Source organism: Haliaeetus leucocephalus, unplaced genomic scaffold (assembly GCF_000737465.1).
Source record: "Haliaeetus leucocephalus isolate CR32 unplaced genomic scaffold, Haliaeetus_leucocephalus-4.0 Scaffold155, whole genome shotgun sequence".
In the NCBI taxonomy this organism is placed as follows: domain Eukaryota; kingdom Metazoa; phylum Chordata; class Aves; order Accipitriformes; family Accipitridae; genus Haliaeetus; species Haliaeetus leucocephalus.
In genome coordinates this window covers 2,298,052-2,325,819 of record NW_010972591.1, presented here as the reverse complement: position 1 = coordinate 2,325,819, position 27,768 = coordinate 2,298,052, and the positions used below count along the sequence as shown (strand labels likewise).

Sequence of the window (27,768 nt, the reverse complement as noted above, 5' to 3'; positions counted from 1 at the left end):
CACAGAAAAATTATTCCTCTCCTTTCTCTATCCACAAGGCCAAAATCTTATTAAATGTCCTGTTTTCCTTGTATGAGGGGGTTCTGTTGCAGTGGAGAGATGGTGGTATGGCTTCTCCAAATCTGCATCTAGGAGGTGTATTGCTGAAAAAAATCAGACTCTTAATCTAAGATTTTAACGACATGGAGAAGTCACCTATTAAAATGGCACCTGCATTTCTTATCTTGGGAAAAGTAATCTGCCTTTATCTTAGTTTTTTATGGACACTGTTGCAAAGAGTTACTGTGTTTCCTCATAGATTTGTGGCTTTGAACAAGCCTCTTGACAACTGTTTCCTTGTGTGTTTGCACTGATTTTCAGGATTGCTCAATAATGTCTGCTAAATTCAATAACAGCAATAAATAGCTGTTCCCTTTTATCAGCATGTTTGACAAATCTTGTTTGCACTTTTTTGCTCAAAGAGCTAGAGATGAAAAAAGTTTTGTTTTTCACTGATGGCAGTAAAAAATAAAGGGATGTGTATGCAGGACTCTCATTTGGATGTGCAAAACTGGAGGCTATTTGTAGTAGTACACACAGGGACAAATTTGTGCCAGTTTTGGATCACAGGTTTTTTCCCCACTTTGATGTGAAGTAGATAGAAAGGAAGATCCATCCACAAGAAGTGGGACAGGAAAGTCATTCAATGAGTTGCAGATACCTGAAATGATACCTATACTTCTGCATAGGTTCCACAGTTCTGCGGGGAGGCATAACACCTTTATGACCCACTTATACCTTGGTCCCAGGCTGTTCTGGAGTTTAAAATGGCTGCTTTTGTCATATAAATAAATGAAACAGAGGCAAAGAAGCTCTTGCTTAAAATGCTTTGGGTGCGTTTTGCACATTTGCCCTTTCTCTGTAAGCCTGATCCATTGGCCAGTCTTTTGGCAGTCATCTAAAGAGCCCTGCCTGGAACAGTTTCTGGCAGAGGAAATCTGTGACTGGCATACAAAGGCACAAAGGAAGGAATATGAAAGGTACATATGTTTAAATATCAATTATTTTGGTTTAATGCAAACAACTGTGACAAGACGATGACAACAAAAAGCACCAGACTTCATACATATCCATACTTTAAACTATGCTTCCCCAGTGTTTTAATGGGTGATATGCAAATCCTCTATCATTGTTTTCAACAAAATAATTGTGTAATTACTTTGTCAGGCTTCATTCATAAGATTACACAATGAGTTCTTTCAAATTAAAATGGAGAAGTGGTGATTAGCTGCTTCTCTGTCATCACCTTTTCCTTGATGAAAACAGATTGTGTTGATGGAAGGTCAGACCAAAGAGGCTGTAGACTGAACTCCAATAATTAGACACTGGATGGGTGTGAATATTTGCTGCTCTGCTCATCTGTCTTGCATAGGACTGCTTAAACCACAAGAGTGGTTCCTCCTCTAGAGAGCTGCCCTCTCTGGGACATTTTTGATGGTTCCATTGGGAAAGGGTCTGGTTAGTCACAGCTTCTGCAATGGTTTCCCATTATGTCAACCTATTTCCTGGAAATGCAGGTCCTTAGGAAGTGGTCAGAAAGGATTTCTCACTGAATTTCCTTAGAATTGATTCTAGGCAGGTGAAAAGTAACAATATTCTGAGTCTGGGAGTTTCTGAGGTGAGACTGAAGCTCTTCAAAATTCCAACATTGATGTATTTATTGGAATAGTTTTATATTGCTGGGCTGAGTTGTAGCATTCCTTGTGCTATGTGTTTATGTAAAAGGGAAAGCTTAGAAAAGAAGTAACCTTGTTTCTGGTCCTCATGGTCCAGTTTTCACTTTCTTCTACTTTCATCCGCTGATCTGCTGAGGGCTGATACAGCAACCAATCTTTGAACTGGTTTTCACAATATTAATCACATTTTCCTTCTCTCTGTCATATTTATAGGCTTTTGGACCAGAAAAGAAGTAAATAAATACTTAAAAATAAGAAAAAGGAAAAAGGAAGTGTTCATTAGAGGAACTAGCTCATTCTAAGGGCTCTGTTGCAATAGTTTGCAGCTACATATGCATGTTACATAGTGATCATAAAATCTGAGTGACTTAATACAAGTCCATATTTCCAGGCTTGTTTTCTAGCAGCTTTTTACGTTATAGAGCTGTAACATGCCTCATAGAGTTTTAAAAACACAGAATTAGTGTATAATGCTAAATTACTAGTGATAAGTTTTAGGTCTGGGGATGCTAAATTTTGGGAGTCACATTCAAGAACAAGTTCACACCCACACAGTTGTTTGTTTTATTACATCAGGGTCTAGTATAGGATTCTCACATTTGGGGTAGCAGCCTCAAAGGTGCAGGGGACTTACATGCTGAACTGCCCACTCATAAGTACATAGGGAAATCTGATGTGCAGTGTCCCAGATGCCTTCCAGGTGCATCTCCAGAGAGACATGGGCCCTCATTTGTTTTGTGTGACGTCTCCCTGTTGTGTGTGGATGTCTTGGGTACCTGAGTCTTTGACATTAAGTAGTCAGCACTATGCATGTAAATGTAGATGACTGGATCTTGCCCCAGGTGTTTGACTTCTGAACAGCTAGTGCTTGATGCAGCTGTCTAAACGTAAGCATCAAGTGCTATTTGAAAGACCCTAGAATAAACTACCTGGCCCTCAGGTGCCTGTCCAGAGGGCATGACCTTACCATATATCCTGACTCATATCTACCAGCCCCATACAGGTGTTTTGGATACCCTCAGGCCTCTCATATGGCAACTGAATTTCTAAAGTTAGACAGGATGAACTTAACCTTCATGATCAAACCAGTTTCTAGCCTGATTTAAGAGAGCTCTATAGTCTACTTTGAAAGCAGTGTAGTTCAAAGACAGCCGAGTCAGCTTTAAACTGAATTGCTTGGGTGCCATTAAAAGTGTGAGTAGCTTGAAGCTTACTGTAGCTAAGGATTTACCCTGTTCCTATGGTCTGTGCTTCGTGCTGCTGCAAATCTAGGCTGTTCTTGAGGTGCTTTATCTAAACTTAGCTTGAATGTCAGTGATATGTTTCAGACAGAATAGACAAATTCACTCTCATGCATCTTTAACTTGCTGTCATGAAGAAAAATCTTGGTGAAGAATTTCTGGGATTGAACCCCATGCTTGCCACATCCTGTCTGCATTCATGAAATGCTCCTACTGCTATCTGTAGGGTAGAATGTCTATTGGCAAATCCACATGTATGTATCTGTTGTTGAGTCACTGAGAAGGGTTTCACAATCATCTCTAGACAGAGCTCCCAGAAGCAGTTCCTGCTGTTGGAGAGTATGAGATGTGAGCCCCAGTGAGCACCATTTGCTGTGGACTAATACATCTGAACATCTGCAGAACATGTTTTGTGTTGAATGCATGTCAGTAGCTATTGCTACCTGCCACAGGAAAAACTGTTTTCCTGGCTGTTACGAGCTCTCTTTTCAGTTTTCTTATGCTCCAGACAAGTTACTTATATTTTGAAAAAAAGATCTTTCTGCTCTCAACTGTTTAATAACGAAATTACTTTTTCTGAAAAAAAAGGTTGTTTATTTTATAGGGACTTTGTTACCTATTTAGAATCATAGAATCATTTCGGTTGGAAAGGACCCTTAAGATCATTGAGTCCAATTGTTAACCTAACACTGCCAAGTCCACCACTAAAACATGTCCCTAAGCACCACATCTACAGGTCTTTTAAATACCTCCAGGGATGGTGACTCCACCACTTCCCTGGGCAGCCTGTTCCAATGCTTGACAACCCTTTTGGTGAAGAAATTTTCCCTAATATCCAATCTAAACCTCCCCTGGTGAAACTTGAGGCTATTTTCTCTTGTCCTATCACTTGTTACCTGGGAGAAGAGACTGACCCCCACCTCATTACAACCTCCTTTATTCATTGCAGTGATGGTCATCACCCCAGCAGTATGCCTCAGAGACTCAGCTTACACCATTAGCGAATATTGAACTCTGTCTTACCCCAACTCTGTTTTTAGCAATACTTGAGCTGTTGACATGTAGTGTCCAAAGGTAGCACAGGCTGGGCTATCTGGCCTGCGCTAACTGTAGCACATTGATACGTTCATTGTCAACCAACTCAAATTCATTGTCAAATCAATTCTAAAATACTGATGTCAGTACAAACTAACAACTCCACTTGTTATTAACATTTGTGGGTTCAAAGTGGGCCACTCCCTTCTTTGTTATGGTAGGTCTTACGCCAAAATAAACATAGAATAGAATAGAATAGAATAGAACAGAACAGAATAGTTCAGTTGGGAGGGACCTACAACAATCATCTAGTCCAACTGCCTGACCACTTCAGGGCTGACAAAAAGTTACAACATGTTATTAAAGGCATTGTCCAAATGTGTCTTAAACACTGACAGGCTTGGGGCATCGACCACCTCTCTAGGAAGCCTGTTCCAATGTTTGACCACCCTCTTGGTAAAGAAATGCTTCCTAATGTCCAGTCTGAACTTCCCCTGGCACAGCTTTGAACCATTCCCATGCGTCCTGTCACTGGATCCCAGGCAGAAGAGATCAGCACCTCCCTCTCCACTTCCCCTTCTCAGGAAGCTGTAGAGAGCAATGAGGTCACCCCCTCAGCCTCCTTTTCTCCACACTGGACAAACCCAGAGTCCTCAGCTGCTCCTCACAGAGCATGCCTTCCAACCCTTCCACCAGCTTTGTTGTTTTCCTTGGACCTCCTCTTGCTATTGACATACTTTAAAAAGCCTTTCTTGTTGTCTGACACAACACTAGTGAGTTTCAACTTTAGTTGAGCTTTGGTTTTCATGTCTTCTCCCTGCATATGTGAACCACACCTCTGTAGTCTTCCTGTGAAGCCTGACCTTGCTTCCAGAGATCATACAATTTCTTTTTCCTCTTGAGCTCCATGAGGAGTTCCTTGTTCAGCCAAGCTGGTCTTCTGCCCTGCTTACTTGACTTATGATGAAATGGAATTGCCTGTTCCCATGCTTGTAACAGGTGGTTCTTAAAAACTGACCTGCACTCATAGAATCCTAAGCCCCCAGAAGCAGATTCCCAGGGGACACTGCTAAGTAGCTTCCTAGGCAGCTTAAAGTTTGCTCTCTTGAAATCCAGGATAGCAATGCTGCTGCCCTTTTTTTCTCATTACACTGAAGATTTTAAACTCAACCATTTTGTGATCACTATGGCCAAGAAAGCCACCTACCATCACATCTCCCATTGAGTCCTTCTATATTCACAAATAGAAAGTCTAGGAGGGCACCTTTCCTAGTTGGCTCATTGAGTACTTGTGACAAGACATTATCTTCAACAAACTTCAGGAATTTCCGAGTCTTGCTTGTCACAGCAGTATGGTATTCCTATAAAGTCTATATTTGGGATTCAAATCTTTCCTGCTGGAGCTATAATTGTATGAGATTTTCAAGTCATTTTTCAGGATTCAGAAAGGTAATTTTTTACTTGTGCAATAAACATGTATACGAAGTTTCCCAGCTGAAACCTCAAAGGTTTTGTGTGCTGTGGCTTTTTCAGCAGAAAACTGAAAAGATAGAGTTTAAATCTAACATGGAGAAAAATGCTAAACTAAATGCAGAATTATATCTTGTGGTTTGATATCATCTGATGATTTCATGGCTTGGATGTGGAGCTGATACGTTGCAGAGTCTTTGTTAAAGCAGCTGGACAGGAAATTTCATTCAGCTTCATCACAGAGAGAAATCAATAAAAATTCTATTTTTGGGAACAGACATTGTGCTTATATTAACTTCTTTACTTCCACAGAGGACAGACTGGCAGGATCAAGCCTGTTTGCTGTGTAGTTAAATAGACATTATTCACTTCCAGTGCTGCCTCTACTTTGCTACTGATTGCTCTGAACTCTTTATGAATACTTTTTGGATGGTCTTTTCCCATCTTTCTTTTCATCATAGCTTTGAAAAAGAAAAATTATTATAAATGGACCAGTGTTAATGCTAGTTTTTTCATACTTTTAAAAAATGTATTTGGAATGGCAAGACTTCTTCACTGCAATCAAAAAATGAGATCTAAATAGTGCCTTTGATAGAGAACTTCGAATACGTGATAACAGAAAGTGGGCAGAGGCAGCTCTTTTCAACCTATTGGTGGTGTATAAGGAGCAATAAGATAATGAACAACCCCTTCCTGCCTCTTTCTGCTGTCTCTCCCTCAGGAAAACATGCAACCCTTACACTTGTTCACTCCCAGTAGCCTTGCTGTGGCTAACTAACCTTTACTCCTCACCCATGCAATTGGTGTCAGACAATTTCACTTGGTTGTGCAGTTTACATAATATAGTCTGCATGGATGCAGTTAGACAGCCTCATACCTTAAAAAAATTGGACTACATAGGCCAGAAAAGGAAATGTTTGAAGACTTTGGTTAAATGTGCTAAGTTGAAAGTCTATAGAGAGCCACAGGAAACTGTTTGATTTTAAAAGAGAGCTATAGAAACTGCGAATAAGAAACGTCATTAGATTTAGGATAATGGAAATTTTCCAAGACTGGTAGAAAAGGCTCATGAAAACCAACCCATGGTTGGTTTTCTCTAAGATTAGCATCCCACTGTCAAGTCAATAAAATGCAAAATCAAATTAAAAGCTTTCATGCTACTTTTAATGTTAGTCTTCAAGGAAAGTTGGATGCTCTCTATAGCAACTTTGCTAAGTACTATCTACAGTAGTACAGACAATTGGTTTAGTTCCATCCATATTTATTTTATTACCCATGCCTATGCCAAAAAATACATATGCTCTGTATTCACCAAGTCAAATGAATTTAATACATCCTATGAAGATTTTTATAGCTTTTCTGAATGTGGTTTCTTTAGAATGAATCAATGTGTTTGCTCAGTGGTTTGAACAGCTGTAATAATATTGCATTCACTCTGCATCCTTATTTCATTTGCTTAGTAAGCATGAGCTGATTTTAAGATAGGCAGGTCAGAATTTTCCAGAAAACTTTTCTTGTAAAAGTCGTGGATTGTATTTCTTTTTAGTAACTACATCTTTCTTAAATTTTCAGTTACCATTTTTTTCCCCATTTTATTAGGAAAAGCAAAGAAGGCAAAATTATTTAGACAGGTAAGAAAAAACCAATATGTTAGATAAGAGAGGTAAATAATCAAAATTGTCTATGAAGGCAAAGATGTGAAAATATTTCATTGTTTTTTCACTGATTCCTCTTATCATTTTACCAATTTTAAGCTAATTTTATTCTTTATTTCCTGAACTATTGTTAAGTATTTCAAATTGCACTTCTACTTAGATGGAGTTAGAAAGTTTTAAGGATGATTAATTCTATTTTAAATGCAGGTTTGATTAGACTGGCTTCTGGGCTGTGTATATTAGTCCCCAGTATCTTCCTGGAGAGACAACAAGCAATAGTGAGGGTGGAAAAGGCGCTCATGGTAAGAAGGGATCTACTACACATACCTAACACATTCTCTGCTGATTAAGGGCCTAGGACTTACGACATCTCTGTGACCTCTCTTGCTCTCTTCTTCTGGTGTGGTTTGGTGTTTACAGAAGATTTTTAGCTGAACAGTTTATTTCAGGACTGTTTTGTGTCTTGTACTATTTGCAAGAATATGAGATAAGTATTTTGTGGATCTTCTAAACATTGACACCTCTGAAACTGGACGAGCCAAGATTTGATGAACCATGCCTATACTTTGTGTTTAAGCATGGCATGAGAGTGTATCTCACTCTGCTTATGAAATTGGCAGCCTTGGGGAGGCTGGAGAAATGGCAGAGCAATCTCTGTTTGGCTTCAGGTCTGTTCAGTGGAGGCACCCTCTAAATTACTATCCAGAGATTAGAGTAAGTCACGGGTCCAGACTGAGTATAATGGGAGTCTTGCGTGAAATACTCTTATGCAGCCATATGCGTTCTAGATGTCTACATTTTGTCAGACATAGCCCACGCTTCCAATGCTTTTAGTTTGTCTGCATTTCCTTAGTGAAAAATAAAATCTTTGTTTTCCTATAGATGTACAGTCCAAAAGGGTCAGATGGTAATGAATGCGTGTGTAATATTCATCACTCTCAAAGAAGAGCATCTCCTTTTCTTTCTTCAGGTAGTCCACTGCATCAATGTGCTGCACTTTTTTGAAAAACCCTAAGTCAGAGATGGTATAAGAGGGGCTCTGTGTTTGAAATCCTTGAGTTACCCAGTAATGAGGGCCTGAAAAAGGAAAGGTGTTATATAAAAATTGTCAGTTTCCTAGCAATTCTTGAATCTAAATTTGAAGGAAAAAGATGCCACTGCTATGATTCAGCACAAAAGAAAATAAAACTGCTACATGATGCAACCAGTGATGGTTTTCCATAGGATCTTATGCCATCAGCACAGACCAGGCTGAGCACTGGTCTTCCTATATATAGCGTTAGCATCTGACAGATGATATCTAAAGCCCTAAAAGGCTTTGGATGTGATTAAAGATGTTTCACTTTCCTATGCAAATTAATAGAAAATAGTTCAAATGCTAAAACACCTCATTTAATGAATTGGGAAATTCTTCATCACTTGATGTCTTTAGATAAAGTCTGGACCCATTTCATTAACAAAGCACAAAATGTAAGGCCTCTTGGGTGGAAGATAAGAAATGCTGGAGAAGTTTGTGGTCTCTGTGTTGCAAAAGGTAAAATGAGATGATGGAGTAGATCCTTCTAGATGTAAATATTCCTGTGTCCCGATCCAATGTCGGGGAAGGCTTCAATATGATCCCAAGAGTGAGATTAAGACACAAACGAGGTCAAATGCCGTATACCCCAAAGAGCTTTTATTATCAAAAGTAGAAAATAGTAGCAATAGGATAGAATGGAAGAAAAGGCAGAAATCAAGCAAGCAGTCAGTATAGAGTTGCAAGGATAGTCACCACCACGGATCCAGTGGCATCCTGTTGGTCCTCAGTCTTCAATTCTTCAGTGATGGGTGCACATCACAGCTTGTCTCCACAGTTTTGTATAGGGCATAGTCTGATGATGCATGCACATACGTACTGTTCATGCACTGCAGGTTTCATCTACCACAGGACCTTCTCTTGATCAACGCCAGAAACCAGTACCCTATCTCAAAGACTACAGTTTCCATGACAATGGTATTTTCCACATTCCTGCATGTTTCCCCCAGCTCCAGCCTGTCCCCTCCCCTGGAGGCCTCAGTGGCCCGATAATCATCCTTATGGACAGAGGAGTGCCCTGCTTAAACAAGCCATCTCTGGGATAAGTGGCTCGAGGTACACAGTTCACAGTTCAGTCTCTCACAGCAAACAATCTTTGAGACAAAGGACTTGAGATAACAATTCAGTCTCTCACAGCTTGTAAATGGCTCCTTCGTTATTAAACCTTTTGGTACCCTAACCTTCACTTAGTGTTCAGTAGTGTTCACTTAAATTCAGTAAGTGTTCTCCTCTTCAGGAATAACTTTTCTATACAGAGCTAGAACTTCTGTGCAAGACATGAAGTCCTACCTCATATATAATTCTTCCTGTGACTCTTTAGGAAAATAGTATATTGTTATAAATTGGAAAAGTGTGGGCAATATGGCTAAAAAGTAACTTAGGAGAAGGCAGAGTTTGGTTTAATTTCCTGTTGTGATTGCTAAAGATAACCTTAAGTGTTGTATCTTTCTCCATCTCCAGCTGACTGATCCACACAAAAAGCCATTGAACTGATATTTAGCTTTAGAGATTCCCACTCTCAGTGTTGGATCTGTACTCTAGTGACCCAAACTAATGATCAAAGCTATGGACAGTTGTGTTCATCTTCCAAGAGACCAGTAGGCTTGAGAGCTTTTTCTTTGCTAAACAGATTTACTCTTTTTCTATTTCTCCCCACCCCCGATATAATTGATCTTTGAAAAAATAAACCAAACCCCTCTCAGGAACTTCATAAGCAGCAACAAGATTTAATATGAGCTGAGGAAAGGAAGGAATGGTCAGTGAGCCTCACAGTGTTGTCGATGGCCCTGCTTTGATGAATGGCACATGGCAGTGACTTCCTTGCCAGCTTCAATTTTGCGTTCCCTTCAAATGAAGAGATTAAAAAAACCTGTCAGAGTTGTAACACTGGGCTAGCAACAAGGAGAACACTAGTGTAGATCATGCCTGAGTCTTTGTCATACCATCAGAAGTAGGTTTTGATGTCAAGTGTGGATTAATCTGTCCTGAGTTTAGCTGTTTGCTTTAGAATGAAACAGCTCATTCCCCAAAAGTGTTTGTTTCTCTGCACTGGCACTAAGGATTAACTTTCATGTAATCACCTGTATAGTAGATATCTATGGTTAAGTGAAAGGGATGTCACCTGCTGATGTCCTGCCTATTCTTCACTATCTGCTGCTAGGATGATCTAGCCCAAGATTCTTCATGACAGATAGATAGTCTGGGGCAACACAAAGTTCAGGTCAAGAAAACATCCTCCTCCATGCTTGAATCTGAACATGTGATGCAAGTGGAACATATGTAAAAGATTGTTTTTACAAGACTTTCATCTGGCAGGCAGAAAACAAATTTATAGGGAATCTATCAAGAAGAGGCTGTAGAAAATCTGCACTAAATTTACTGCAACAAGGACTACTGCCTTGGTCATAGTAAACCCACAGCTACCTTGATGAAGGCTGTGTGGAGTGAGAGGAGGAGCAGAAGAGAGTCAAAGGGCTACAGATTTGCTGAGTGCAGCTTGCCCACGTGCAACTACCACACACACAGCATCTCTGCAGTATGTTGGCTGGATCCTCCTCAAAGTTATATAAATATATGCACACACACATATATATATACATGTGCTCTTGTGTGCATGTGTGTGTGTCTAAAAAGATTCTGTGCAATTTTACTGGGCCAGCTGTCCAAGGTAATCTTGTGTCTGTTCATCCTACCACTAGACAAATGTGTTTCCCATGTGTTTTAAATGAGCAGTAGCAGTCTCCAAAGGATATCCTGCTTTATAATTTCTTCCCCTTTTTTATTGTGGTGTTGTGGCTGCCTATAAGCCACTGTTATGTTGCCTCTTGTGAAATGGCTGCAGCAGGTGCAACTCTGATTCAAATTCTTGTCAAAGTCATCTAAATTCTCTTGTCAGACTGCCAGGCATAATATTAAATGGGAACTAACTAACTGGGCATAAAATTGAAAGGAAGGAGACTAGGTGGGAAGAGCAGAAAGCATTTTGCCTTGTGGACCTCACTGGAAGCTGCTGCACTGGCATCTGTGAGCCTGGAGTTTGAGAGAGACGAATAGATGCTCAGGCTGTGGCTGGTATTAGTAAAATTTGTGGTACCAAAAAAACATTCCCAGGCACTAGATCTCAATCCTCTGTACTGCTAAATTGCTAGAGTGGCTCTTGGGTGGTTTCATTTCGGACCAACCCTCTGAATGGTTCCCAGGCCCTATTCAGAACATGTCATGGGTCAGGGGCGTTTCCAATAACCAGCTTGGGTGTAGCCAACCTATCTCAGAGATTAAGAGAGTTTAATAGTATGGGCATGAGCTGCTTCATACTTGTTGGCATGTCAGAGAATGGTCCCAATTGTATTTTATTTCCTGCTACAGTTGTAGCCTTAGGCTTTAGGCTCCATCTGAAATGCCATCTTACACTTTTCAGTTTTATAGCCTCATCATATCAGTCCTATGATTTGTCTTTGATCTAGTCATATTGGTTATATCTACAGCTGGAGATCAGTCCCCAGCACTGATTAATGCATTAGTCCAGCTACAATCATGTTACCTCTGGTCTGTCAGGGGGTTTTGCAGGTGGTATCTCCTCAGAATGAGAGACTAAGTGGTAATAAAAAACTTAAAAAAAAAATTCCTGCCACAGATCTAGAAGATGACTCACAGGCCACAAAGGAAATGGCAACCAATTTATGAAATCTGGGGCATTTTTCAGTTCCTCATGAAAAATGAAATTTACATAAATTACATTTCATTTTAGGAAGCTTTCTTTGTTTTCCAGAGTATTTTGCTGACAGTCATTTTTGGCAAAGTGCTATTAAGGCACAAGTCCAGTGAAATCCTGCATGACTCCCTACCAGCTCATGGTAGGCTGGGGTGAAGTGTGGCTGCAGTATATGGGATTTCAGTGGACTGTTGCTCCAAAATGGTACAAACATGCTGACTGCTTTAAGTCTGGAAAGCTCAAGGGAAACAGTGATTGCCACAGCTTTAAGCAGAATGCTGATTGATTGTTATCTGAAAGAACTTTAAATTTTTTGCAGAAGAGGTTCTCGGTCCCCTTGGTCCCTGGTTTCACAGTTGCTGAAGTGGCAGGCCAGCAAAGAGGGAGGTGTCCCAGCTCAGCAGAAGAATTAGGGTTTGGGATTTCTGCTGTAAACTTGGGCTGAAATGGACCCAAGCAATCATTTGCCACCCTCTTCTAAGTGATAATTTGATTGATGCTCTCACAGAAAGGGTGTGCATCCATCTTCACCCTCCCGAGCTGCTGAAGTGTCTGCTCAGGAGGTAACAAGTCCGAGTCAAACTGTGTCCTTGATTTCAAAGGAATCCTTGTAATGAGGAATGATCACCTGTCCCAGAGATGAAATATCATTATGTCTCAGAGTGGTTTTTTAGTCGAGGTATTGTAATCCTTTAAAGGCAGAGTCTTCCCCCAGGTATAAGGGAATTTATGACTGACTTCAGTGCAGTCGTGATTTAACCTCTTTGGAAGAAAAAAAGTGTTCATCTCCTTTATCACAGCTGGACAACAGAGTCTTAAGAAAACATACAGTTTTCATCTCTTCCAAAAGCTTATTGCCAACAAAACCCTCAGGTTTCAGCTATTCCAAAATGAAACTATACAAAACATTGAGAAACTGTACAAAACAAAGAAACTGTGCAAAACATCTAGATACATTTCTTTAGTCAGGACTAGTGCATTGGATGACAGAGGGAGTGTAAACCTTACCCTTCTCTGAAGAAGAGAATTACTTTTCCCAGCACTGTAACAGCATCAAAAGAGGCAGAAACTGCCTGCAATTCCTTTCATTTCATGTTAAGTAGATTGTCCTTTAAGAGTTATACAGAATGTTCCATACAATGCTTGTATCACTTTCACATTGTCCTTTGGCAAACAAAATCCAAATGAAGACTGGTATTTTTAAGTAGGATACATGAAAGCAGATGGATCAGTTGGATGGCTGAGGCCCAGAGCACGTCCAAATTCATGGACAGCAACAGTGAATAAATTAAATCCTAAATTATTAAAACCAACCCACAGGTATTTCCATTATGGACAGATGATTGTATTTCTTACCATCTGAGGGTTAGACATCAGGTTTCTGAGTTTACACTGGTTTTCAGAAAAGGTAAAATTTTTCTATATCTCAGAAGACCAAATTTGGTGAACATTTGCAGAAACTTGGAGGAGATAGTAACAATCTGTGCAAGTGGTGATATTTGTGTCCTTGGGAATGCATTCATTTGGGTCAGTGATCTATGGCTGGAGTTGGACCTATCTGGTAAACTGAAGGAGAAATAGTGTGAGATTTGGCTCCTAGATTATTTAGATGAGACAATCTATATGGATGCTGAAATTAGGCAGATGAGAGCTGAGCTCTGGGGCAGATTAGAAAAAAGATAGTCCAGAACACTGAAGATCCTGAGGTTTGGCAGAGAGGACTTGCAGGCAGCAGCTTGTCAGATGCCTTGGACATCTTGGTTGTTGTTTTGACTAGAGACCAAGTGACATGGTAATAGAAGACACTAGTCTTAAGTTTGCCTTGTAAAGAAGGATTTTATAGAGCGTGGTTGGACAAACAGCAGGCATTGAACAGGATGTCCCATGGCAGTAGATTTCAGTGGCACTATCAAGCAAACCGACCCACACAGGACTGAGATGATTGAGAGGATATGCTCTCAAAAAACCTATTATGAAGCAGTGGAATATCCAGAAAAAAAGGATTTGCAATATTTTACAGGGTTTTATGGTTGGACCTTTGACTTCTAACTAAGGATCAGGGTTGTTTTCCTTATTAGCTCCCAAAAGAAAGATTACTAAAACCTGGATGTGCTATCAGAGCACCCTGAAGGGGAAAGGATTGCGTGAGACCCAGATGGATGACAGACAACCTATCAGGTGGGAGCAAAACCTGATGATATAAACAAGAAAGCAGGGTCGGGCATGTCATGCTTATCCCCATGAGTGTGGCAAGCCATCAAAGTGCAAAGAGCAATCACTGACTATTGCTGTACTGATAAAATAAATAGGCCTGGAACCACTCTTATCTAAAATTATCTTTCAAAACAGGGCAGGTACATGCAGACTGCTTTTTGAGGAAATTATTTGAATTGTACTGTCTCCCAAATCATGTCCAAATGCTAGTTTGTCAAGGACAAAGCTGTGCCAGGGACAAAGTTAATGATTTAATAGCATAGATTATTACTTCTCTGACACTGCTTAATTTACTCTATTGAAGACAAGGAACCAGTATGTCCCACAGACATTTCAGGATTTTTCTCCTCAATACTACAAGCTGATAAATGTTCCAGCACTGATCTTGCAAAGCTCTTCAGGATGGGCTTAGCATTAAAACCTCATGAACAATCACTCATATTAGGGTGATACAGCCTCCTGTCACACAACAGGGAAACAGTTCTCCAGTGGCTCCTTAGCAAAGCACAACAATAAGCAACATAATGGGTTTCATTATGTTGCTTTATGTTTCATTATGTTACACAACTTATATACATGTGTTGATCCTCAGTGGCCAGCAGTAAAAACTGTGGATTGTGTTATTTTATTAAATTATTGTCACAGATAATGATGGATCAAATTTTGTTCTCCCACCTCCTGGTACACAATGATAGGTCAGAAATAACTCTTTCAGGATTTACTGAGTTAGTCCAGTTTTGAAAGAGTGACATTAGATCCTTTTCTTTATACTTGTTTCAATGAGTTTTCTTGGGATTAAGGTTTATCAGTCTGTTCATGTAGTATCCACTTTCCAAACTGACCTCAAATTTATCCCCTAATAAAGGATTTCACGTTTCATACTTCCACATTTTGAACTGTTCTAACATCCCACATTGTTATGCTGTTTCTCCTCAGGTAGCTCAGGAATAGACTGGTTTCTGGATGTAAATTTCAAGGATTGTTTCATAGCAAGTCCTTGAATCTGCAAAATTTGTAAGCTATTTCCATGTACCGTTTGTTCCCATGGTCCACTTCTCTGCACTGTCAAAATGATTGTCCCCTACCAGTCCTTCACTGGGGCAAAAGCATGTGCCAGGGTCCCATGTGGGCCATCAAAGGGATAAGAGCCATGGTGATGTACCAAATAATAGCAGAAGAAAGAAAAAGAAACCCCCACTACACAGGGTTTCAGAAACTCTATCCTTAATGAATACTGAGGCACTGCTTTCTTGAAAGGAAATATAACCAAGCATCAGCCTAGGAAGCAGATAATGAGAGAAGGTGCCTTTTCACAGCTGTGACCATGAACAGCAACTGAAAGACTTCAGTGAAAAGGAATCATTTAGACACTTTTGGGAAGGAAATTGAGGATCAGATTTAGAAAAGAGGTCATATCTTCAGTAGTGCAAAGACAATGATTCATGCCCACTTAGAGCATTCAGCTGAAGGGATAAGGCTGTGCAGTGCCATGAAATAGTGTTACAGCATGGTTCTGATGCAATTTAAAGTCCCTTTCTCATCCCAAGTAATTAACTTATGATTTCAATGTGTTATGCATTCTGTCCCATGGCTTTGCCTCTGTAGTTAGGAAGGGATAAGTCTGACATCAGCTTTGGTTTTAGTATCATTCACTGTGACCAAAATTCATTTGCAGCATTCCACTTTACACAAGGTACCAGGAGAGAATGAAGCTCTCTGAAGCACTTTTTTTTTTTTTCTATAGACATTGATAGAGCAACCAGATTAAACCAGTGTAATCACAAAATACAGAGCTTGTCCTGTATGCTGATGAAAGTGGGAAGCTTTTTTGTTCTGTTCTACACAGAATGTTGCCTTTTCCCCATCCCTCCCCTTTCTAGCTCTTGTCCTGGGAAGTTGTGACCATGATGACAGAGGAGCAGGATTCACAGTCCAAGGCTGGTCCTTCTGTTGGGTACCAGGATGTGGTCCAGGGCTGTCTTCCTAGCTCTGATCTTTGCAAAAGGTCCCTTAACCTGCCATGGAGAGTATTCAACCCCATGACATGACATAGAGGACGTACCAAGTCTCCTTTTCTTTACAGTGTCCAGTTTGCCAGCTTCCTTGTAGGTAAACATAGCATGATATTTCATCATCAAGCCCCATAGTTAGTGTAATCTAGCCGTGAGCATGGGGCTGAAAGGCAAGGCCACTGAGTCAACTGAGTTGTAAATATAGGTAAGTCTATACTGACTGAAGGAACTAGACCTGATAAATTATTTTCTTTATATGATTTTAATTTGCATTGGGTAAGCTCTGTGTTTCAATTTGCTATGCATTATTTAGTGTTAGCATTGTGGTAATGCTGAAGAGTTCCTGTAATGAATCAGGGCCCATCTTGAAAGATGGTTTAAAAACAGTGTAAAAGCCCAGAAGAGGAAGGTGGCTTCAGGAGCTTTCCTGTATTCTTGTGTGTCAAAACAGTGCGATTCTTCCTAGAAGACCAGTAATTTAATACTGCCAAAAGCTAAAGATCAGTAAAGTTACCTTTTTCTCCGGCTATTCCCCTTACCCCGTGCAATGCTTTATTCTAATTCAGCTGTTAACGAGATTCAGGCATTTGTGGGGACCGGTGGGGCCCTTTCATAATCTGACATCTAGTGGCAGCTTTGTGTAATAGTAACGAGATAAAAAAGCCGGAGAATGTCAGAAATATACCATGGGAAAATTTTAGCCATTAACATATCATGACATTTCATTTTGTGATAGCCAACCTATCTTTTTAAATTTGCAGTCTTCTTAATGTAATGCAATGCACTTAGTGGTGCAGTAACAAGTTTGTCCTTCTCACTGAAACAGCCCAAGAATTGCTCATTTGAACTTGCATTGTGCTCTTTTATAATACAGTCTTCCCTTAATTCTAAGTACTAGTAATTTCTGGAAAAATCATAGAGACTTATTACAAAGTCCTCACTGACTTTATAACAGAGATAAAAGATTTGAAATACAAATAGGAGACAACAGTGATAAAAATTAAAAGATGTTAATGGTGCTTTTAAATCATCCAAGCGATGCCTACTAATTTTCAAAGCCAGAAAACCCACAACTCATGCCCTGTGCATTCATGTATTCTTTTCCCATTTGGGCTCTCCTGGAAAGAGCTGGTAGTTTGCTATGTCAGGAACACCACACCATGGTCTCTGAGTCATGCTCATAGTGCTATTGTCCACATTCCTGGTCACCTAAACACCTAGGAATGCCTGCATGTCTCTAAGATTCCTTGTCATGCAGCTGCTGTCGTCTCCACAGCCTGATGCCTTCCCTTTCATGTGTAATACTCAACAAGGTACTCCTAAAATCCAGAAAAAATCAAGCAAATATTGCTCATTTACTTTTCAATGTTTTGATTGACATAAATGGAATATTTTCCACAATTTGTATTGTATGAAATGCTGATTAAAAAAATAATGTAGCTGAACATATGGTTAGTAGAAAAGTCTGGCAATGAAAACTGGGCACTTATTAGGATAAAAAGAGTATAGTTTATTTATACTGAAATTAGGTCTTCTGCTGAAATAAGGTTCAATTCAGAATGAAAGGAAATTGTAATTTTGGAGTTTTCTATGTTAACAAACATTCAGGTTTTGACAAGCATAGTTTATTTGCATGAGCTATCTCTAAGGCAAATAGAAAGTTGGCAAAGAAGTCTAAACAATAACTTCATTCTAGTCTGTAGAGTGATTACTATTTTGTAGATGATTACTGCTCAGCTTTTCTATTTCAAATACACAGATCTGAAGAGGTAGAAGGGAATTGATGTGTATCTGTAGAATTGTTTAAGAAAAAGGCAAGGAGATAGCAGAGATTACACGGAAAAAACATGTGACATATCTGAGAATAGCTGGACCACAACATGAGCACATCCTTGATGATAAGCAGTCCTATAGACATCTTTCTTTAGATGCCTAAGTCTGATCTAAAGACTGAGGCAAGGTAGCCCCAAGAATGATTCACCTTATCCTAAGACAGGCATCCTGTGAAAAGCAGTTTCATCTAGGATGATCAGATGAATCATCATCCGGAAGAACCTATCTCTTTCAATCATCTGTGAAAAAAGTCTATGCTTGCGTAATCCCAGAAGTTGTTGGTTGTTTGGGGTTTTTTTTAATTATTATGCATTAATTTGCCAACATGCAGGCATCTAGTGCTTTTTGAGGTTTCTTAGAGTAGCTTGCCTGGCTGTCAGCTGCAGTTCTGGAAAGTTGTGGGTCTTCTGAAGACTTTGGGCCCTGCATCATATCTGCCAGGTATATACAGATATCTTGGATACCCTGTAGTCAGTGGCACTAAATACTTGCACTTGGGCAACTTAATTAGTTGCCCCAGATTTAAGTTAGATGAATCTGCTGTGCATCTCGCTGTAGCTCAGCTTTCTTCTACTTAGACAGCTTGTGCAGTTATGATCTTCAACAAGGAGGTTGGCGGCACGAGGCTCTTTGCACTGAAGGGCCCTTCTCCTCTCCTCATGTTTTACTGAAGTAGCTTCCAAGTGTGATAGGTTACACACCTCATCTCTCCTTCCACGTTTGTAGTGGAAAAAGACTGAAAACAGCACAAGCATGTGGGATCTCATTGCTCAGTGAAGACTGGTGCTGAGCTGGTATTTGTCATCGTAAGGTGACAGGTGTGCTGAGAGTGAAAGGATATTCTGAACATAGCTAATGGCCAAGTCCCAGAAAAAGAACTGCTGCTTGGGTGTACAAATCTAAATCAGTAAATGCACAGCTGAATACAAGCACGACATGAAATCCAGTTAAATCGCTCGGAGTTTGGCCAGCGTCCTGGTTTCAGCTAGGATAGAGTTAATTGTCTTCCTAGAAGCTGGTATGGTGCTATGTTTTGAGTTCAGTATGTGAAGAATGTTGATAACACTGATGTTTTCAGTTGTTGCTAAGTAGTGTTTAAAGTCAAGGATTTTTCAGCTTTTCAAGCCCAGCCAGCAAGAAAGCTGGAGGGGCACAAGAAGTTGGCACAGGACACAGCCAGGGCAGCTGACCCAAACTGGCCAACGGTGTATTCCATACCATGTGACGTCCCATTTAGTATAGGAACTGGGGGGACTGGGGGCGGGGGATCGCCGCTGGGGAACTAACTGGGTGTCAATCAGCGGGTGGTGAGCAATTGCACGGCCCATCATTTGTACATTCCAATCCTTTTATTATTACTGTTGTCATTTTATTAGTGTTATCATTATCATTATCAGTTTCTTCTTTTCTGTTCTATTAAACCATTCTTATCTCAACCCACGAGTTTTACTTCTTTTCCTGATTTTCTCCCCCATCGCACTGGGGGGGAGGGGAGGGAGGAGTGAGTGGGTGGCTGTGTGGTGCTTAGTTGCTGGCTGGGGTTAAACCACAACAGCCAGCCATAGTGCTCACTGGTATAGCAAGTTAGGTAATTAGAAATCAGTTGTACCATAGCATACCCTGTGATTTGCACAGGCCCTTGTCCAGCAGTAGCACAGGAAAGATACTGCTATTATTTCTACTACGTATTTTGTCAAAAGAGTGAGGTAAACTTACTACTGTGCATGGAGATAAACTTATTACTGTACATGATAATGAAACAAGACCTTAGCGTCTTTATTAGGTATCATACGATACTGGCAGTTCCAGCTGCCAGCCAAGCAGTTGTACAGATAAATAGTTTGGTTTTATTGCTGAAGGATGAGAAATTAACTTAGTCTAAGAGAGAGGATTAGGAACCACTCTGTTATACACACCAATGGCACATAGCTGTGCTGTGTCATAGAGTATTCAGTGTACAAATAGAAGCAGCCTGGTATTTCTCTTACAACATCAGCTCTGCTTTGGTGACTAGCAGTAGGTGTAGAGACCAGGTTTTAAGCAGTTTATGACTCCTTGAGCACAGTTCCTGGCTGCCCATGCTGAAGGAGGGAAAGGCTCCCAGAAGAGGCAGCTGCAGGACATATCTGCAGATAAACTGCTTTTTCTTGGTGTTGCAGAAGCAGATCAAAATGAATGCCCTCAATCGGCAAATATATTTCATTTAGGGAGTTAGATAAATCATCTTTGTTACTTGCCCATGAGTATAATGAGTAGATGTTGTGTTCACAAAGCAGTGAGTTCTATGCATATGCAAACAAGAGAATGACTTGCCTGGAAACACTCTTTGTAATGAATAATATAGCGGCCTGAATCCATTTCCACTGTGGAACTGAGTGAATACTCTAAAGAGGAGCTCTAGGACTTTGCTTTAGTGAGCTTTCCTGTCTGCCAACCTTCAACAAAGACCAAAACATGGTTTATTACAGGACCTCACAGTTAGTGGTCTATTTAAAGTGTGTAGTCACAGACTATTCTTTTTTTTTTTTTTTTTTTGTCTGTTTTAAGAGAATTTGCAGTGATTTCTTTTTTTTCTCATAATTTTAGCCTCTTAACAGCAAGTGTCTGTCATGTGTGGTAACTCTAAGGAGTGCTATGAAATTTTGGACTGTTGTATGCTTTATGTGGTTTGTGTATACCTTCATCCCAGGAATGCTCCATGTTTAATATCCCATGTTTCATTTCAGACAACATATTTATTTCCTTTATTACAAGCATGGAACTAAGAACATAAAAATATTATTTAAATGACAAATACAAATGAATGTACCCATATTTTAGCAACAATACTCTATATGTTATCAAGTTACTATTTCATGTGATAGTTGTGTTTATTCTCTGTGTTTATAGTTGTTTTATTCTCTTGTACTTCATCTTACTCTTCTAATAATAAAGCCTTATTACACTGAAAGGGAGATGGGGAGACCCCTTCTATAAATGCCTGTGTTTAGATACCCATGCTCCTCCTCCTGCCACACACCTTCAGGCCCTCATCTGCAGTAATCCTCAGTGCCCTCCTTTGTCACCTTCCTATTTTCCCAGCAACGTGGGTTAGGTTTGCAGTGGAAAACAAAAAAATATATAATGAATCTAAACCAATTGGGAAGGGACTGATAATCATTGTGGCACTCAAGTCTTGAGAAAGAGAAGGCATTGGTCATGAATTGGGGTGAATATGAACTCTGTCAAGTTGCCCTATCTGTGTCCCTTGAAGGGACAAGGATATCATCCATCCAATGATCATAACAGAGTTATGCTTTGTATGCTTGCCAAGACAAGAATTCTGAGGTTTAGTTTTTCAGACTTACATGCAGATTTTTGGAAGGGAAGGAGCTCTGTTTTGCAGTTTTTTTGTTACATGGGTAACAAGTACTAGCTACAGATGTCTAGATTACACTCTGAATTAGTCTGTCTAATTACACTATGGAGAATGTATTCGTTATTGTATCTCAAGCCTGATCATGACCCTGGGAGCTCTAAAGTTACAGAAATCTTCATGAAAACCCTGTGATTTGTCAATGGTGTTCCGCCTTCTGCTGATTTTCTTGTGATTAAGCATGGTGGGTAGGGCTATGCAGGTGATTTTGAAAAGGAGCTTCCAAATCAGCCCATACCTTGGCCAAAATCAGGGCAACTCTGTGGTTCAGCCAGGTTTTGCCCAAAAGAGTGCAAGCTTGGTGGGAAGGGGGAGTAGATGCCACATGACATGAGCCTGGGGCTTGCTGTGCCAGACTGCAGGAACAGGGACATTTCTGCCTGGTGGTGATGGGGAAGCCCCAGCTGCCCCAGGGCAGAAGCAAGGTCCTGATGTTATGTTACAAGAAGCCATTTTGGTGCTTCACAAGTTACAAGAGTCTTTTTATTTAAATGTGAAACTCCAAAAGCCAAACAGAAAAAAAAAAGGATTGTATAAGGAGAAGGGCAGGACAGCAAGGTACTGACTGGACACAATCCATGAAAGAAGTAGGTCACATCTTGGACCCAGTAATAACTTCTAGAGAGAGGTCTGATAACCTGGGATGAGTGAATGGCCACGGGAATGTGGAAGCTACATAAGGATTCCCTAGTAGGTTTCTTACATAGATTTCAGTGAGCAGCTTCTCTTTTCTTTGGCTCTCTTCCCTTCTGTGTAAAACTGAGCAACCCTTTGATTTTCCAGCAGGGTTATAAGAGAAGATTCAGCTAGCACTTCCACACCTGGTTAATGACACAGTTGTTGTTCTTCTGGCTTTAATTTTGGACAGAGAATAACCTTGCAAGCATGGCCCTGAAATGAAGCTGTGGGATTTCAGATAGCCACAGGCAACCCATCTGGGGCAGTGCCTGTGCATGCAGACTTCAGGTCTCCTTATTTCTCCTCCCAGTGCATATTGGTTTTACCTGCTTAGCACCTATGTGTTACACTAAATGTTTGCTCCTGCCAGACACTTTAGGGTCATGTTGCTGCAAAACTGACTTTGCTCTTGTAATTCCTAAGTCAATAGAAAGGGCACAAATGAACGAGGGTTTATGCACTATAGCAATTCAGGTGATTGTGGCTACCATCAGCAAACATAAACACACAGTTTTGTCAGGGAAAGCTGCCCAGACTGGGTATTCATCTGTTTGCCTTGAACACCACAAACATATTCCAGCATGATTCAAGGCATGCACAATTACATTTTTGTAACTGCTGCTGAGAGAAACATAACCTGAGGGCTAAATCCATCTTTTTCATAACTCCCTGCTGTTAGCTAAGCACAGGCAAAGCATTCAGTAGGAGACTCAGACTGACTTCTTGTCCTAAAACACTTCCTTTTGGCCACATGGTTTGAAGGTGTCCAAAGGACCATTCTTTAGTCTGAGCTCAGATCTACCCATTGGGCACATGGGCAGCTGTGGCAGAGCCTCCCAGATAGCTTTCTCTACCAGGAATCTGATTTTTTTGGCCACAAAGTGCTCCCCAAACTGAAACCATTCATGGCAAGTGAGGGTGATGAGGAGGCTGGCTTCAAAACCACACTACTCTGAACCCAAACACTAATGTACAGCAAACCTTTCTAGGCATTCTTATCCTAGTGTTAAAGTCTATAGTTCCTTTGTCCCCTGCCCCAAATAGATGCTCCAAGAGAAAAAACCTTTTTTCCTGCCCGTTGTCAGTATGTTCTCTAAGTTCAGGATCCTTTTTCCACTCACTTTAAAGCTTTAAGGATGGTCAAATTCACCCCAAATTGCAGAGACTTATATTTTCCTGGTGGTTAAGCATCTTTAAAGGCTCAGATCCAGTCAGTAGGACAGCCAGACACAAGGATATAGGTGGAAATTAGATAATTAGAACTTGGCCTTCACAGTCTAAACAAATTCTTACTGAAATACCATGTGTGCAAGAATATCCCACAGCATATTCAGAAATGAATCAATGACCTCTGATTTCCCTTTGTACAATTTGCTACTGTTTTAGCCTTTTGTCTTTTAATGGCACCGATTCCCTAAATTATGTCCTCCAATAATCTGCACCTGAGGAAAACCTTTGCGAAACCAGAGGCAGAAAGGTTTGCAGGGTGGCAGGTTAAGCTCTGGGGATGAGAGTTGAGGGGACTGCAAGGGGCAGGAAGATGGTGGGGCCCATTCTTGTTTCATGTGCAGATCATTTTGAATGTAACAGTGTGAATGTACATTTCTTCAGCCAAGTGCTTGAGGAATGGCCATGCTTTGTGTGAACTTTGTTATGGCAGTACGTTTCTATGTTCATAATGAGCACAGATGTATTCATTAGGACTGAGCAAAAGATTTCTGAAGTAGTGTTACTTAAATATGTGTTTCAGTTTTGGCACGAGCTTGAAGGCTTTGCTGAATCAGCACCTTTTTCTTTAATTAAAGCCTGTCCTCTAGCTCATGATGTACGCAGGCTGCACTGTGATCTTGGAAATGAGGGAAGAGTTTATCACTCTTAGAAATGAAAAAGACTTCTTTAAAAACAGCTGTTCTCCTTCCATATTCTATTCTTGTTAAAATGCATGTCCAGGTGATGTTTCTGTACATCTTTGTAAACAAACACTTGTTAACTTGCAGAATTTTGCTCCAGAACATACTTGTAGCAGTTTGGTCTCTTCCTGAGATCAGTGTAACCTTTACTTGCTTCTTTAAACAAATTTCTTTTGCACTGAGTGCCTGGTTTGTTCACAATAATCCTGTGTGCAGTAGTATGAAGTGATAAATACACTTTTCAACTCCTTGGAAAAATGTAATAATCTAAGCTAAATTACACCATGATTTAAAGAAAAGAATTCATATATATGTTGTATAAGTCACTTCCTCTATAATCTTGGGTGAAAATCAAAAGCAGTGCTTATAAAAGTAATGGTGATAGTCTGAAACATAACTAGAGGTAAATATGTGTATATATTTCTATTATATACATACACACATCTGAAAAATATTTTCCAGTGCTTTTTGTAAGCTATATATTTTTCATCTTTATTACCAAGTTCTGTATAATAATGACATTTACCGTATGTCTGTAAGCTATTTTTTTAAAAAACTTTCATTTTTAGACATTGATTTTTAATCTTGACCGGTGTAACCTTCTCAGTCTAGAGTAAAACTGCTTTTACCAGTTCCTATAATAGTTGCTGACAATTTAGGGGACTCAGTCCTTCAGGACATAGTTTCTAGTACTCTATCAATGTTTTTCTGTATGTTTTCTCTTCGGTGATTTTGAATCACCAGCAACATGGTAAACGGAGTGCTCAGTTTATTTAATTTAATTTACACTATCAATAGAATTAACAAAGCATGTTTCATTTTCAAAACTACATGCTTCTCCTTGCATATATTTTTCTCTTTAGAACACCTTTATGCAAACTATTACTTAGAAAACTGTGAGCTGCGCAACCACACAATTAAAATCGAGCATCTGAGGAGCTGAGCTGTGGGAGCTAACCTGGAGCAGATGCTGGGGCAGCTGTGAGCGCCGGGTGGCAGCTGTGACCCTCCCCTGCCAGCCCAAGGACCCCGATGCGCAGGGTGCTGGGGAGCAGCGGGCAGTCCCTGTGGGCTGTGGCGGTGGCACGCGTATGATGTGCTCTGCCATGTAAGCTCGTAACTCCATCCTCTCGCAAGAAGCAGATTTCTTTGTCAGCCTGTGCTAGTCTTCTGTATCCTCAGCAACTGCTCCAAAAGTAACCACCACCCTCATCAGTCCAAGGTCAAAGAGATGCCCCGCAGTCACTTATATCAAAAGCCTGTGTTACCCACCCCATACCTAGTCTTTAAGAGCTCATGTTGGCTCTTTATCTGATGGTTCAAAACCTGTGTTGCTCAGTTATGTGGAGGCTGTATTGCCCTCAGTTCTACAAGCAGCATTTGTTCGTAATATGCACAAAAGGCATTTCCATGCAGCTGCTGAGATCCCCTACTCCTTTAGCCCCTGAACTCCTGCAGAGCCCCGCAGAGGCTGCACAGACACACATGTACCCGTGGGCAAGGCACTTCTACGGTGCACACAAACATACACACACACAGACACATGCATCTATGTCTACTCACTTATTGAAAGGTAGCAAGACACAGTGCTTACAGATAATAAAAACACGTGAAGCATATGATGCATGAGGAAAAACCCCAACAGACACTCCCCCTGCCCCCCCAAACTGATTTGATTAATTAATGCAGGCAGACCATGAAAAACTCTGATTCAGAACACAGAACCTACATCTCAAACGTTTAGGTTCTGTCTACAAAGTATGCGTACAGGATGCACTCAGTAATGTCACTGAGACAGCTGCCATTAAGAGTGCTCACCCTGCCAAGATCCCTGCCTGTGTCTGTAGCCCTCAGAGAAGTGCTCTTTCCTGTTCTAGCCAGGCACATTGTGCAGCTCACCTGCATTTCTTGCCAGCGTCGTGTCTCAGTACCCACAATGGCTGTACTAGGTTTTAGTACTCTGCTTTGGGCACGGTTCTGGCATGTCTGAAGGTTCAGTGTTCAAACTTCATAAGCTGTCCAAAGAGTATGTTGGCTATCAATGCTTAAATACTGGCCTTGCAGCTTCCTTTTCTGTTATCAGGTTTTTGGCAATTAGCTGCAAGAGACATGAAGTTATGAGCAAGTGCAGGGAAGACCAGGTATGTGCATCCAGGTAATGACAAGTTCTTTCTCCATATGTAAGCTCCCATGCTTGTCTTTTTTCTTCCTTTCAGGTACCAAACCCTTAGAAAGATTCAGTATCAGTTTTCTCAAGGCTTTTGGGGTGACCTGTCTGTCACCCAAGAACACACTAGATAGGTTGCTCACCTGAAAGGGTAAGGGGAAGAGGTGGGTTTTAAGCTCTCTCTAGAAAGTATTTGATTATACACAGCTCCTGCCCCACTCTGGTAGCTAAAGCACTCCCATACCAGTGCTGAGAGACAAGGTTCTTGCAGGCAGAGAAGCAAGCAGGACTTTTCAGAACAATCTACCAGGGACGCTGTACTTCATGTGTCTCAGCAACACATTACATGAGGAGGCATCATATCCTCATTTCCTAATCCAGTCTCATCATCACAATCTTACGATCCATTTGAAAAACAGCTGTTAAAAAAACATTAGTTGGCCAAGAAACAAATGACCATTTTTTTCTTTGTGATATGAAACAACTGGAAAGACAGGTAGGGATTAGCTTTCTCCTTGTTTTTCTATCTTTTCTGACTTGCCTTGTCTGCCCTTCCAAATTCCTCTGGTCAACAGCAGGGGGACTATGACATTACAAAACCAAATGGAAATGTGCCTTGAAAAGCAAGAAGGATGTTTAGTAAAAACACTGAGACAATTACTTTAGCTTGACCACGTGGGATCCTTTTTTCTGTGTATCTGTTTCTGTGTCCGGCTGGTTCCACAGTAACTGAAGGTACTGGCAAACTTCAGCCAAGCTGAACTGAGACTTTGTGGTTCCTACAGGTTTTGTGGAAAATACCAGCTGGCTAGAGGAGAAAACACCCTGTTAATGGGAAGGTAGATAATTCATCCCTTGGCTGGGCTGTGGGGCCAGTGGCTGGTCAGCCCATGGGTAACTGCACAGCATTACTCAGCTGGTAACCTAAATGTAGCATGGGGACATGCATTATGAGGAGCTATAGATGGCATAAAAGAATGCTGGGGAGGTGGTATTGGGAGCTCTTTAGAGCTGTGGGAGGATACGGTGAGGTGCAAGATACAATAATCCCATGTTAGCCAGGCTCCTGGCAGAGATGGAGAGAAAGGACCACCACTAAGCACTCACCACTTACTGGATTTCTTCTGTGACACTCCTATTCTGGCTCCTATTCCTCCAAAGAAACAACAAGTGAAGAGGGAAAACTGAGTGACCAAGCTGTTTTCACTAGTCAAAAGTCAAGTCTTTTTGTGTTGGGAGTGACTTTTCAGGCCTTCTTCTCAAATAGAGGGAAAGCAGTACTCATTGCTTCATTTATTTTTGCAGGTGACCTGTAAACACACGCTCCATGCTGTTTTAACAGAATGCCAAAGCTGCCAGTCAGAAAACTTCATTAACAGCATTTCACTGTTGAAGATTAACTTCCTTTAAGACAAGTTGTGAAGCAATGTTTCACCTGAGAAAAGAAGGAGCACAGAGTAGCTATGTTTGTTTATGTATCTGAAGACAGAGGAACTTGCCCATGTATTACAAAGGACTGAATAATTTCCTTAGTGACTCAATGATTAAACTTTTCTTGCAGCTAAAATTACAATTGTATTACACACTGAGCACAGTGTGTGTGAAAAAGCAATCTTGCCTCTGAGTATAAACACGT

General features: G+C 40.6%; 1 protein-coding gene across 1 annotated transcript; it reads right to left on the bottom strand.

Moving 5' to 3' along the window:
* Nucleotides 1-1,831: 1,831 nt before the first annotated feature.
* Nucleotides 1,832-17,425, bottom strand: LOC104828458 (matrix metalloproteinase-20-like). Its single transcript, XM_010562131.1, is given in 9 exon segments — nt 1,832-1,957; nt 5,822-5,909; nt 7,444-7,513; nt 8,053-8,195; nt 9,867-9,957; nt 13,028-13,198; nt 15,151-15,213; nt 15,216-15,314; nt 17,224-17,425. Coding segments are annotated over 9 exon segments (1,053 nt in total).
* Between the last annotated feature and the right edge of the window lie 10,343 nt (nt 17,426-27,768).